The 14,120-nt window shown below is 49.0% G+C and overlaps 1 protein-coding gene across 1 annotated transcript in view; it reads left to right on the top strand.

The window, feature by feature from the left end:
• The window catches only part of LOC135825591 (1-deoxyxylulose-5-phosphate synthase YajO-like), a 17,368-nt gene extending 14,285 nt beyond the window's left edge, over positions 1-3,083 (top strand). The window contains exon 9 of the mRNA XM_065338200.1: positions 1,906-3,083. Coding sequence (XP_065194272.1) covers positions 1,906-1,989 — 84 coding nt within the window. The 3' untranslated portion in view covers positions 1,990-3,083. The remainder of the gene's footprint in view (positions 1-1,905) is intronic.
• Positions 3,084-14,120: the final 11,037 nt, after the last annotated feature.

The following is a 14,120-nucleotide window of genomic DNA, read 5'->3' on the forward strand; positions in this document are numbered from 1 at the left end:
ATTTGAAGTTATTTCAGACAGTGAAGGGAATTCGGGTGGACACACTCATTCCCATAGCGGAATTCGGGTGGACACACCCATTCCGATAGCGCTGCACATCCGAACCACTGGTTCGGATGTGCAGTGGTTCGGATGTGCAGCGCTATGAGAATGGGTGTGTCCACCCGAATTCCTTTCACAGATGAAGCTGCAGGAAGCCTCACCTCTTCTTCAGACTACACTACTGTATAGCAGGAAATATTCGGACGGAAATATTTTCGGACAAAGCCAATTTTCGACCTTGCGCACGGATTTTATTTTCGTACAGTGCTGCATGCTAAATGCACGTGTTTGCATGTATAGTGTACATAACTTCACAAGGACAAGTTTTAGAACGGAATTAATTTCAGTACAAAAGAGCGTGTGTACGAAATCGTACGAAAATACCTTCCGTCCGAAAATTTCCTGCTATACAGTATTTCAGACAGGGGGGGGTGATAAAAGACTGGTCCCATTTTCGGAGAAGACGGTATGTTATTTTACTTGCCCACTCTGATTCGTGGCAGTAGGGTCGCCCAGGTTAAAGACTGGTGATTTGGGAAGCCAGAACTGTAGTCATAGAAACGCGCATGATTATCAGGTATATCTGAACAGTGTATTGCTGATCCCAACGCAGTCAAAGGGAATGCACATGCATTTCTTTTTTTCACAATGGGCAATATGCTTATAAGGCCAGGTAAACTATAAGGATTGTTTATCGTCAGATTTTCCCGAGAACTCTGGGCAGACAGGAAGTATTTATTTTATTTTTTATTCTGCATGTATGGCTGCATGGTAGGAGTTTGCAGCCCCTAGACATGCCTTTTTATTCACTTTTCTTTGAAGCCATTTTGCGCCGATTGAGAAAAATCCATGGGATGCAGATGGCTCTCGTCGGCCTCGAATAACATCTTGCCAGATAATTTTGAGGATGCAAATATGGAAAAGTGAAACAACCAATGCAGAGTAGGACAACAAAGAAAATCAGGCAGCTGATAATCTCTTTCACTTTTCAAGCCCGTATGGCTGTATGGTAGGAGTTTGCAACCCCTAGACATGCCTGTTTATTCACTTTTCGTTGAAGCCATTTTGCGCCGATTGAGAAAAATCCATGGGATGCAGATGGCTCTCGTCGGCCTCGAATAACATCTTGCCAGATAATTTTGAGGATGCAAATATGGAAAAGTGAAACAACCAATGCGGAGTAGGACAACAAAGAAAATCAGGCAGCTGACAATCTCTTTCGCCTTTCAAGCCCATAGCACCTACTGTATTTTTCGGAGTATAGTGCGCACTTTAGATGTGCTATTTTAGGCCCTAAATCGCAGGTGCGCACTATGCTCCGAATATGAAATGCATGTACTTCAATGAAGATTGAAGTGCGCACCCCCAACGAAGATTGGGGGTGCGCGTTATACAAAGGTGCGCACTATACTCCGAAAAATACGGTACATGTATGATTCCACCGGGGGACTTCTCATTTCAAGATCTGTAGCCACGCTGATTAAGTGTTGTATAGGCGTAGATCGCAGTACATACAGTACATTTTCCGGAACTAAAAAACGAAACAATTTTGCTGGGAGGGCGAAAATTCGGGGCGGGCGCTGACGATAAACAATCATTTTTTTTACTTTGCCTAACGTTGCGGTATTTTCCGGAGTATAAGACACACTTTGGAAACTCGAAATTCCGCCCAAAGGGGGGGGGGGGGGGGGGGGGAGGGTGCGGCTTATACTCCAATGATCAAATGAACGGTTATAACATGGCAGATGTCTGTATTGTATTTCGTTGCAACAATAGGGGTGCGGCTTATAGTCCAGCGCGGCACACACTCCGCAAAATACCGTACATGTATTGTGTGTTGTGTTGCGTGTTCTGAACGTGTAGATTGCCAAACTGAACGAGCTCAGTGCCATCCCAGTGCCGTATCCGTACGAGATGGTTACACGCTGCCAGCGTGGTCGTGTCTGATGACCTGGTTAACAATCTTATTCAGCGCTGGTTGCTACCGGATCCGTGAACTGCCGACCAATAAGGAAGTTCACAGCTCAACTAGCGGAAGTTGTTTTTCTATGCATGCATCTTATCAAGGTTATCGTTTTGGCTTGTCGTATCTCTTTCGTCAACTCTCTTTATCGTAATCGTTTCCTTGGGTTGGTTTTCTATTACAGTGACTATCTGAACATGCCATGCAGCACTGATCGTTCTAGACGGTGCGGAGCTCCTTTAATGGAAGATCATCGCACGTTATAGTTTCAGTGCAATTTCTTACGTAGGCGCTGACAGGTGGAATGCACTGCCACCAGCTTACCACCTGTGTAATTCACCTGCTAAATTAAGGCCTTAGGCCTGTGGGGATTGCCCTATTCAAAATTGAAATACTAATAATAAAATTAATGATAATTTCGATCATCCGTCAAGACTTTCTTACGGTTTCCTGTAAAAAGGTGATGACGCCTGTGGGGAACTCCCTAGTATTAAAAATAAGAATACAAATCGTTTGTAGTTTGAGCACTCTGGCGCTAGAGCGACGACCTACCTTAATGTCTGTGGTGCCTCCTTTGCACCATGGCTGGTAGCTCGGCCTATTTAGCTCGTAGCTGCACTGATGAGGCCGTTATGGCCGAAACAGCTTGCTGTCTGCAGCATTGGGAATGAAAATAAAGAAAATATCATAATGGAATTTGGGACCAACCGTAAATACCATGCACTTACAGAAAAAAAATAATCATCTCACCTGGAGGGTGTTTGTATGTGTGTGTAGAGGGTCTTTGCGCTGTTCGTCTTTCACGGGGAACCTCATTGAAGCCTCAAGGATCTAAATATGGGCAAGTGCAAGGATACCGAGACCTTTGGTCGGAGGAGTCCACAACGCCCCCACCTACACAGCTGCGCTAGTGGATACTTGTAGTCAGCCCCGACTCATTAGTTGTTTGTTCTGTCAACCCTCAACTTCTGCGTTCTGGTCGTTTCTTCGTTCTCCCTGCATGCAACTTTGTTATCTTTCTTGTTATAGTTCTTTTTGTCTCGAGCCGGCTTCACGGTCTTTTGTAAAAAATAAATAATACAAAAGTATGTTGTTTGTCTACTGTACAAGTACATACCAAACCCTGTGTTGCAGTGAAATCTCAGTCTTACATTATCTACCCCGCAGGCACTTACAAATCTGCACTGCTGTCTTCATAGCCACGTTAGTATGTAACCTTGGCCCAATGATTATGTAAAGAAAAATGAAAGGTAAGGGGCCATCCGTAAATATAGATATTTATTTAGAAACGAAAACTAGTCGTTTAAGGGGAGGGGGTTGAGCGCCTGTTCGTTTCTCCAAAAAATATCGATGTACAGTTTGTATGTGTGGGCACGTCCAGAAAAAAAGAATAAAATTAATATCGATACCATGTACCGTTTGCATGTGTTCGTTTCTGAGGGAGGGGGGAGGGGGGTTGAAGAGAAATGACTAGTTTTCGTTTCTAAATAAATATCGGTATTTACGGATGGCCCCTAACCTTAAAAAAATGGGACCTTCAGTACTCTTGGACGCCGAAGAACGGCCAGGCTAAAATTTCGCTATGCACGCCATACCAATGTACACACGGTGACTCACCTGCGCATAGACTGTAATACATGAAATCAGAACAGCCTAGGCTAGGAGGCTGACCCTGCAGTTCTTCAGCACTCGACAGTACAGTACCTACATCAATCATGGCTATGGCCTTTCCATGAGCGAAGTGAGCCGAAACAACGAATGAATTCTAGACGGCCTTATACAAAAAATAAGAGAGAAATGAGCAGGAGATCGGTTTGGTATGTACATGTGCCCTATCAGTGTAGGGGGGGGGGGGGGGGGGCAGTACCCTGATGAATCAAGTCAGGCAAAGGCTGAGCTAGGCGTGCACGCAAGTCTGTTTATATTCTCTCAATCTCTTCTAGCAAAGCGCTGTGTTACGTGTGTGCATGCACCTAGCAACCACTCTAAATGGAAACTAAAGGCATGTGAAAAAAGGAGATGGACAAATTGTTACGAGTTATTACTAACTGTCCACCAACGTAAGTAGATCTTGTACAGTTAGCGAGTGCGGCAAAACGGTACAAAGCTGACAAGGAGTACTGAGACATTAATTAAAGGCATGTGTTCTTCTAACCTAATGCTGTATGACTGTGCTCAACCAGGGTACCAATCGACGTGGCAATACCTCTGAGCAGGTCTCTGATATCCAACAAGGCTCCTGTCAACTCCTGACATTGCCTTGCTCCAAGAATGCTCTCACTGTCTGTGGCCCGTGCTGATGTTCTCCTCACTGTTCCGCCACTGCATTCATTCATCGCCGCAGTGGGGAATTTCCCACAAGCTTCAGCAGGGGAACTCCTGTGTGCCTCCCCAGGAGATTGCCCGTGGCTGTCTGGCGGTGTTTGTCGGTGGCAGTGCGGACAGGGAGCTGCTCTGCTGTAGTCTGGTTCCTGTGTTTGGGTTGATTTCCTCATTGCTGCCACATCTCCAGGTGATAGAGCGTTGGCACCGATACCAGCAGCTGCAGAGATGAGGCCAACAGAACAGGGACCAGAATTTACCATGCCGGCGACAGATCTATGATCGCATCCGCTCTGCGGAGACCTTGTATAAACGGCAAAGGCTCCGCTGGCCGTTGCAGAGTGGCTACACGATGCATACACGTTTGCGGATGATCGGCAGGCCAGGCCGTCCACGCTTGGCTCTGAATCATTCTTGCTGATGATTGGCGAGAGATCACTGGGATTTTTCGGAGACTGGCGATCAGCTCCAGAAACCTCCAACGACGATGTTGGGCTGCTCCCGGCAAGACCATTTTCTTCGTAATTGGTGCCAGTGGCAGTGGGAGATCGCAAGACATCATTGGAGTCTTCAGAGGAGACAAACGGTGACTGAGTTCCATTGTGACAAACATTAGGTCCACGTATGCTGCCAGCTTGTTGCTCTTCACTACCAGCTGGTTGCAGTGTTTGGAGCGCTGTCCATGCTACTGCTGGCGTGACTGCTTTTCTGCCAGTGTCGACAGCAAGCCCTGAGCATGCTTCCGGGGACGCTCTAGGAACTCGAGGGCTGCGAGTAGATGATGTAGGAGTCGGCGTTTCCAAGCCGGGATCATCGGTCTTGCTGCACGCGGTACTGCTGCTGCTACTGCCACCGCTGCTGCTCCGCTGGCTGTCAGAGAGATAGGAGGAGACCTGCCTGACCTGTCCGGAGAGGCGTTTCTGCTGCTGTGTAGATGCAGGTGTTGGCGTTTCCAAGCCGGGATCACCGTTCTTGTTGTACGCGCTGACACTGCTCCGCTGGCTGTCGGAGAGCTCTGAGGAGAGCCTGACTAGTCCGGAGAGGCGTCTCTGCTGCGTCTCGTCAAGCAGGCACTTCGGGCCTGTCCGCGTCGGCTGCGGTGCGGCACCGGGTGGCAGCTTGTCGCGACGCCGACTGCGCTTCTCCGACGCCACCAGGTTCTTCCACTTGGTCTGCAGCTGCGTCGCCGAGGGGCCGGACAAGGGCGCGAGGCCGCGCCGACAGGCGAAGCGCTTGGACAGGTCGCGCCATATGCCCTGCTGCCGGTGGCCGGTGGCCGCCGAGCTCTTAAGGTGCTCCTCCAGGATGTCCAGCAGCAGAACGGTCTCGCTGGCCGTCCAGCGCCACGCGTTGCTCTCGTCGCGATACCTCATCCCCGGACCTCCACCGCCATACCCGTGGTCCTCGCGCCCAGTCCCCGTGTGCCTGCTGTTTCCGTTGCCATGGTTGCGTGGCATGTAGACACTGAGATGCTCCGGCCTGCTGGTGGCCGCCGCTTTCTTCATCATCACTACCGTACGTGAAGCCGTGCCCAAAGCGGATTCCGTGCTGCATGATGCCATGGTGATGGCGTCGTTATAGGGACGTTTCCTTGGCGACGGATGTGGATGGTCACGCTCATTCGGTGCGGTGCCGGTCCAGCAACCTTTCATAATGTCCTCTGCACAGGGCATCTCACGTGACCGCTTTTCTGCGGGGCGACTGCGTCGAAACATGCCTGCGTCCTCCTGCCACATCCTGGACCTGGTGATGTGAGTTGGGCTTTCATCACATCTATCACTACTACTGGATCGGAAGTCTGTGTCGAGTGGGTCTTGCTTCACTGTCGGAGAGACGCGACTGCCACTCGCACTGAGACCTTCTGGGGGAACTAGGATTCGCATTGGCTTCAGGGGTAGATCTCGTACTGCAGCTGACACGGTTTCCCGAGTCTGGAGGATCTCACGTGCGTATTGTAGCTCGCTGGCTGGTAACACAACTTTGATCTGCCCTGACGACGAACTCGGGCTCAAGACAGGCAGATCACCGCCCAGGGACGGTCGATTTGCAGGAGGACGGGGCAAGATCGCACGGGACAGTGTCTGCGGCTCGCCATCACGCCGCGTCATGGGTACAAGTGGATGTTGGTAGGGTGACACGTGGGGAACGTATGGACGACTAGCACTCGCGGTGGTTGCCACAGACTGCACAGCTCTCACCGCGCCCTGATCCATGGCAGCTACCGAGCTGATGGCCTGAGCAGGAGTGCCCAGTGGATCTACAGGAGAAAATGGTGCAGTTGTACGTCCTCCAAGCTCCTGGTGACTAGTGGTCCGTGCCAATAGTGGCGGTGGACTGCCGGACGGGCTGCTCAACGGGGACGCGTCCTGCAGCTCCACTTCATCTTCTTCATTGTTCAACATGATCGCCTCTAGGGGAAATGTGTGATCAACCGCGTCTCACCGAGCTGCTGCGCTGCGCTGCAAGGAACGCAACGGATCGGTCACACTCACAAAACTGAGAAGGTCAAGAGTGGAACCAGCAGGTGAAAGAGGTCTTCGATTATGCAGCTCGAGTGACACAACTCGCGCGCTTCTTGTTCCCCGGCCCGCCACCTCTTCGCTGCGTGCATGCGGACATGGCTACGTATACGACTTCCGACTTGGACCAGTATCGATTCGCCGCAAGCACCGGCAACGATGTTACGAACTTACGTTGCTGTACGAATCGCCCTTGCCCACAGATGTAGAAGTATAGCCGTCACGGTACGGCTTGGGATATGAACTCGTTGAGTCGTGCGTGCAGAGCGCAAACTAGAAGACTTTTTGTAACTTGATTCACGCGATCGGATTTCCCAGAGCAGGACAGTATGTGCATGGTACTAGCTCTAGTACAAGTAGTGTTCCGAATCGTGTTACCTGATACCGCGCGATTGGATACTGACTCCTGCAATCCCGTACTGTGAACTCCGCTGAGAGCATGGTGATAAAACGGGAAACGAAAACTAGCAGCTTGAAACGACAGCCTCACCGCACAGTTTCGACTGCACAAGTCGGTTGTAGCTTTTAGATTGAGTCATGTACATGATGTAGGTCTATGATGTAGGTCGACATGATTGTTCATCCTTGTAGTTGTACATGATTGTGTCTGCCTTCGATATACATGTACATGTACATGTATATCGAAGGCAGAGCGTTGAAACTAGTTACTTGAAATAGAGAGAAGGCGGATTGATTTCTCGTTGTGCGCGGTTTTGGCGCGACACCGGAGCCTCGTCGGACTTTAGTCACAACCTAATAGATCCGCGTGACGGTCACACCCTATCTCTTCAAGCACAGGTGAAAACTAAAAGACTACTTTTGCCGAAGTAACGTTTTGTAGTCTTTCTTCTGTTGATGTACATGATCTGATAGTGTACGTAAAACATAATAATCATGAGCCTCCAAAGTACACTGAATCTGTAGATGGGTGGTGATCCTTGTCTCGAATTCTCGAAAGTGAGCCGTGGCCATCCTACGTCCTGTGCCGTGGTCCTTCGTCTTTCGTCACCATCTCGTCAAAGCTGCTTAACAGTTTGCTGTGATACTTAGCTTGTTTTCGTCTTGAGTGCGCTCACCTTCTCCTTTCTCATGTCATTTCATAACTAACTTAAAAGCCTACCAAGTAACGTCAAGTTGGAAGGCTGTTGGTTTGCCCATTCATGATAGAGCACAAATCACCACGTCGTTGAATGTCAGTATCACATCAGACAGTTCAGTCAGTATTCTGCTAGCCGTTGCGCCTTCTGACTACACAACAGCTTACAACATCCTGCTTATACTAGTAACTGTAAGTGTTGGACACAGACTACGGATACCTGTAACCATGTACATTTTGGTCCTTTGACCATGTTGACATTAGAGAAGATGGAGCACGTTGCTATCTGGTGTTCACGAGGTGTTTGTCGCGCTGGGAACGGAGCGTCTCTGTAAGTTTGTATCCCTTGTGATTGGACCCGGGGAGCACTATACAATGTATAAGCGGTGCTCTTCAGGCAGAATGTTCCTCAGCTTACTCAAGCTCCAGTGATTAAGGGTGAAGTTCCCGAAACACTGTGCATTGAGCAGGGAGGGATGCTTTTTTGCAGGTTTGCCTAGTCGAAGGTTCCAGGGGCGTCACCCGTGATGGGCACGGGGGGCACGTGCATCCCCCTAAAAAATTTGACCTTGGTTTTTTCCGAACTCCTGGTTATGAAAAGTGTAGTGCTGGTAGAATCTACATGTATATAAACTCGCATAGTGCACGCAGTTTGTTCTAGAATCTACACGCGCGGCGGCGTGCTGGGTGTTTGTTTGAAACAGAATGAATAAATAATTCAGTATGATCACAAGTACATGTAAGTTAGTCAGGTCACCACACTTGAAGAGTCTTTGGAGCTGTTTCCTCTCAAAATGTCGTCTTCTCGAAAAAGGAAAGCGTCTCTCCAGCTCACTATCAGCGAACTTTTTCGTGTTTTCCTGCAAAAATTTTCCTGTGCAAAATTCCTGTGCACCCCCCTGTGAAGGGGTCCGGTGACGCCCCTGGGTTCGATGGACTTCTCGTGTGCTCTGCATGGCAGTTGTGAGAAAACACCACTCCCTGCTCAATACACAGTGTTTCGGGGAATTCATCTCTCACCAATTGAGCTTGAGTAGGCTGAGGAAGATTGTGCCTGAAGAGCACCACTAATATACATTTTACATGATGTAGTGCTCTCCAGGCCCAAACATCACCACAACGCAGCTCACCAGATCGAGGTGTGGGGTCTCTTCACTCGGTAGACTCGAGTCCAGCGAACTGCAACTCCGGGTGCCGGAAGGCGGGCTCACGCCCCTACATGGCGACTTCCCACTGTCTAATCACCAGGACGAAAATCAATATACAATGTACAAACTAAGGCACGCTCCGTCGAAGGGGATGCGGACTTTTCGTGTGCTCTGGATGGCAGCCAAAAAAAGGCGTGAGTCAGTCCAGTGTCAAGTCAAGTCGGCGGGAGGTCCAGTGTGGGGAGCAAACCCTTTCCTAACAAACATAACAGAAACAATAAAGAACCAACGCTGAAAGGTTAGACTCAAAGGACTAAGCCTAAAGGATCAAGAGGAATTACGCAGGACTGACATTCAAGAACGGGCAAGGAATACACAACTGACCAGATTGAGCGACTTGCCAGCGTAGCAGCTACACATCCTCACGCTGCATTTGCTGCTTTCGTCTTCGGTTTGCGTCACCGGTGGACATTCCTCCTACGCACTATGCCCACTGTTAATGTTGGTGATCACATGCAGCCTCTACAGGATGCTATTCGCAGCCGTCTACTGCCAGCACTGACCAAGCATGAAGTGAGCGATCAGGAGATGGAGATGGTGGCCGCTGCCTTGTTGTGAAATGATGTGTTGTTTTACTGTGTGATGGCATTCCCCAAACTGTCTCGTCTAGTCGCGTGCATGTGTGATATGAGCATGCGCGATTTTGTAGTCGAGAGTCCTTTTGTCAGTCTTCTTGTTCGTCCCTTTAGTTTCAGTGTAATCTTGAATTTCCGTCATGTCAAATATATAATGTAAACCAAACTAGTCTTGTCCTTTGTGTCCTGCGTCCCGGGGAACGGAATGGCTGAGATTCCGTAACAGCCTGCTCGACATGGAGGCTTGTCCTTCGACAACCCTGTTGAGGACTCTCCACTAGGGTCCGGCGGATTCTGCCGGCAGAAAAATTGGCAGAATTCGGTACTTTTCTGGTAAGTTTCATGCATGTTTGGTATGTGGATAAAAAAATGGAGCAGAATTCGAGGAATTGCCCGCCATAAGGTTTGTATGGTTCTGCCAATTTCACTGGTTTTCGAGCAGAATCTGCCACCTTTTCGAGCAGAATCCGCCGGTCCCTACAAGTCTCCACGCAAGCACGCTGCCTCTTTGGAGTGCACCATCCACCTCGCAGCTCAGACCGCCACCGGCGGATCGGAGTTGCTGGAGAGCATTCGGCTGGACTAGGCAACTAGGTCGGCAGTGCGAATTAGCCACCGCACAGTACTGGGCGCAACAGCGACTGCCATCCAAGGCCGCCTGCCGCAGCCACAACAGCGAGCAATGTCATTGGCACGCGAGAAGGGCGGGTCCAGTACCCTGACCACCGTCCCTATGCCTGGGCTATGGCTGAACACGGTTTCAGCTTTGATGTGAAAGGTGATTTTCACGATCATATCCGGCTCCGGTACTGTTGGCCTCTGGACAACCTGCCAGCATCCTGTCCCTGTGGCTCAAGGTTCTCAGTTGACCATGCCCAAATTTGCAAGCTGTCGGGATTCATCAGCATGCGACACAATGATCCCACGCGTCGTGCATGAAGGAGATGATCTGATCCATCATGATGTGGAGGTGGAGCCATCATTGCAGCCCCTAACTGGTGAAACCTTTCACGATCGGTCAGCCAACACTGATCCTGATGCCCGTGCCGACCTGCGGGTGAAGGGATTCTGGACCGATAGCCGCAACGCATTCTTTGATACAATGGTGTTTTGTTTTACCCCCACGCGTCGAGCTATCGGTCCAAGTCTCTCCCCTCCCTCTACCGAAGGTTCGAAGGAGAGAAGAAGCGTGCTTACGCAAGTTACGGTGAACGCGTCAATGAAGTCGAGCATGGCTCCTTCACACCGTTAGTCTTCTTCTCCTGTGGTGGGATGGGCTCTGAAGCAGCCGTAGTAGTCAAGAGGCTGGCGCATGGCTTGGCCACCAAACGCAACGCTGCCTATAGCCGGGTTGTAGCTTGGCTGCGGTGCTGCTTGGCATTTTCTCTTGCCAGGTCTGCCATCCGTTGTGTCCGTGGATCACGCTCTGCTCGCCGTCGTCGCTTCAACCTGGTCCAGGCTGTGGCGCATCTAGCTCGACATTAGACTGTATTTGCAGCCATTTATCTCCTTTCTTCCTGTTGTATAATTACTGTCCGGCGTGTATTTACCGCCATTTTGCCAGGTGAGTGTTTACCACCATAATTATGAATAAAATACTCTGAAATACGCAGCTGACAATACCAAACAAAAAACAAACAAGAACTCCCTAGTCCCTATCTCAATGAGCATGATGAGGGTCAGAGCCAGGGCTAACCCCCATACGGTTCAAATGGTAGCAAGACTGGGGCTCTGCCAACCGTGGATGGTTGTACATGTACTAAGTCTTGTAGTACAGTAAGGGGACCCCACAGACACAGTGCGTCCTCCGCGATAGCGCTCTGCCTTGTAACATGCTGTCAACCAGGGAATAGTAAAATACGAAGCCAGGACACATTACTCACTCAAGGAAGTCACCGCCGTTCTCCTTGTCCATATCGTCGATAGGGGCGATTTTTTCTGTGATGTTGTTTCTCCCCACAATGATTACCGGTAGGCACCGGCGGATTCTGCTCGAAAAGCAGTGAAATAGGCAGAACCATACAAACCTTATGGCGGGCAATTCCTCCATTTCTTTATCCACATACCAAACATGCATGAAACTTACCAGAAAAAGTGTTAGTTTTCGTTGGTTGAGCGTAGCGAATGAAACGAAAAAAGTTTTTTGCCAGCATTTTCACCATAGTTGCGGCACCAGGATTGCGTCAGCTGTTTTTTTGTCAGTGTTCTCAAACCTTTCTCTTCATCGTGGTCTTTCTCTTTTCGTTGTAGTTTCCCACCCGCCCTCCCTTTATTCTCACTTCTGGATAAGTCCTGCAGGTTACGTTTTTTTCATTTATCTGATGGGGATATTCTAACCGGTTTTTCCTCAGGGATGTGCCTCCGTCGGGGTCCTGGGTTTTTTCCCGCCAGCTTCGGGGTGGTTAATTATCCGGCGGCCCCATTCACCACAGTGGTTCACTTTTTGCATCAGGTCGGTCTTGTACATGTACTGTACATGTGTGAGGTGGCATGCCCTTCTTCTTGCTCATGACGTCATGTATACACTACGCTAAGCTCTTCCACCGTGAGTGAACAAAGACCACACTACTACTGTGATCTGTATCTTTCTGTTGTGTGTGGGTGTGTCTGCGGTGTCTGGCAAAAAGTACCGAATTCTGCCAATTTTTCTGCTCGCATTATCCGCCGGTGCCTGACAATGATCATTGACGTGCAATAGCAGCATGCATGCGAAAGTCAAAAAGAAGACTGTTCTTCCAGATGTGTGGGTTTCTTTATGGAGTTAGGCATTCGACAATAATTCAAGATAGGATTCTACGATTGTTTGTTTTTTTGCCAAAAAAAACAATCTCGAGGCAACCATCAAAAATCACGATTAGTGGCGTGTCTAGCTGGCCGCCTCCTCAGCTCCCTGCCTGCTGTCAACCAAACAACGTGACGCGCGCGGTATGCGCTAGCTGCTAGCTCTGAGTCTGACTCTGAGCTGCAGGTGCATTATTTTTTGTTTATTATTATTATTATTATTTTTTTTTCTTCAGAACTTTCCCGTTTGTCTCTTTCCCTCAAACCAGTTAATATTTTATGACTTGGGGCTCCCCGCGTGCTAGTTTGTACGTGAAGTGTGTGGGTTACAGTGAGGGCTGCGTCCCACCCGCCTGCGTGGATTCACAGGAAGTGTGAGTTACGAAGTCTGAAGAAAATGTTGAACGGCCTCTGCTGGGATGACGACTACACCATAGCTCAGTGGTTAGAGCATCGCTGGCTACAAGCGAGGGTCCCTGGTTCGAGTCCTGGTGGTGACAGTCAATTTTTTCTTCAGAACTTTCCCGTTTGTCTCTTTCCCTCAAACCAGTTAATATTATTATTATTATTATTAAATGTTTGATAGGGCAATCCCCACAGGCCTAAGGCCTTTTGACAGGGTACCCTAAAAAATGAAGAACAGAATTACGGAAGGTATGCAAGGAAGAACTTGAGCGGACCTCCGCTGGGAGGGCATTCCAGCGGTCAGAGCCAAGGAAAGTGACAGAAAATAAACCATAGCGACGTTTGGCTGTCGGAAGAGCAAGGGAAGAGGACACTTGAGAGCGGGTGCGAGAACTAGTGCAGGTAGAATTAGAGCGGAGACAGAAACAGTTAGCAACAAAGACACTAGCCAGATCATGAAGCGCACGGTACGTTAGAACGTACAGCTTGAATTGGTACCTGACAGACAAGGGAATGATATGGTAGCGGGCAAGAACAAGGGAGACATAAGATAGGCGGGGCATGCAAAATACAATACGCAGCGCTCTATTACTAAGTCGGACAACACGGTCATGGAGGGAGGCAGAAAGGCAGTGAGCAAAGGAATTAGACCCATACTCAAGTATGGACTGAATGGAACAGATGTAGAAAGCCCTCTTAGCATCGATCGTTAAATGGTCTCGGACCTTTCTCAACATTCCTAACTTACAGCCTATTTTACGTTCTAATTGTGCAATGTGAACTCCAAAGGAGAGATGTTCGTCAAGAACTATACCGAGGTATTTCACGTGTGCACTAGGGGTGATGGTGACATCTTCAATCTGAACGTTGACATCGGGGTCAAGAGGTTTCGACTTTGGCCTGAACACAACAAGCTGGGTTTTCGAGGAGTTCAACATAAGACCTCTCGTTGCCAAGAATTCCTTTACTTTGATGATGTCCTCTGTGAGGTCTTTTCATAAGTTCTGGACATTCTTCCCCGCCCTGTATAAAGACACATCATCTGCGTATTGACGGTTTGACTAGGCCTTGACGGATTATGCTAATATTTTCGTGAAATTATGCTTTTCGCATTGCTGAAAAAATTGCAGAATTATGCTATTTTTATGCTAAAAGTTATCATATTATGCCGCATTATGCTCACATATGCTGCTAATGCATAATGGGTCT

Source organism: Sycon ciliatum, chromosome 10 (genome assembly GCF_964019385.1).
Source record: "Sycon ciliatum chromosome 10, ocSycCili1.1, whole genome shotgun sequence".
Classification (NCBI taxonomy): domain Eukaryota; kingdom Metazoa; phylum Porifera; class Calcarea; order Leucosolenida; family Sycettidae; genus Sycon; species Sycon ciliatum.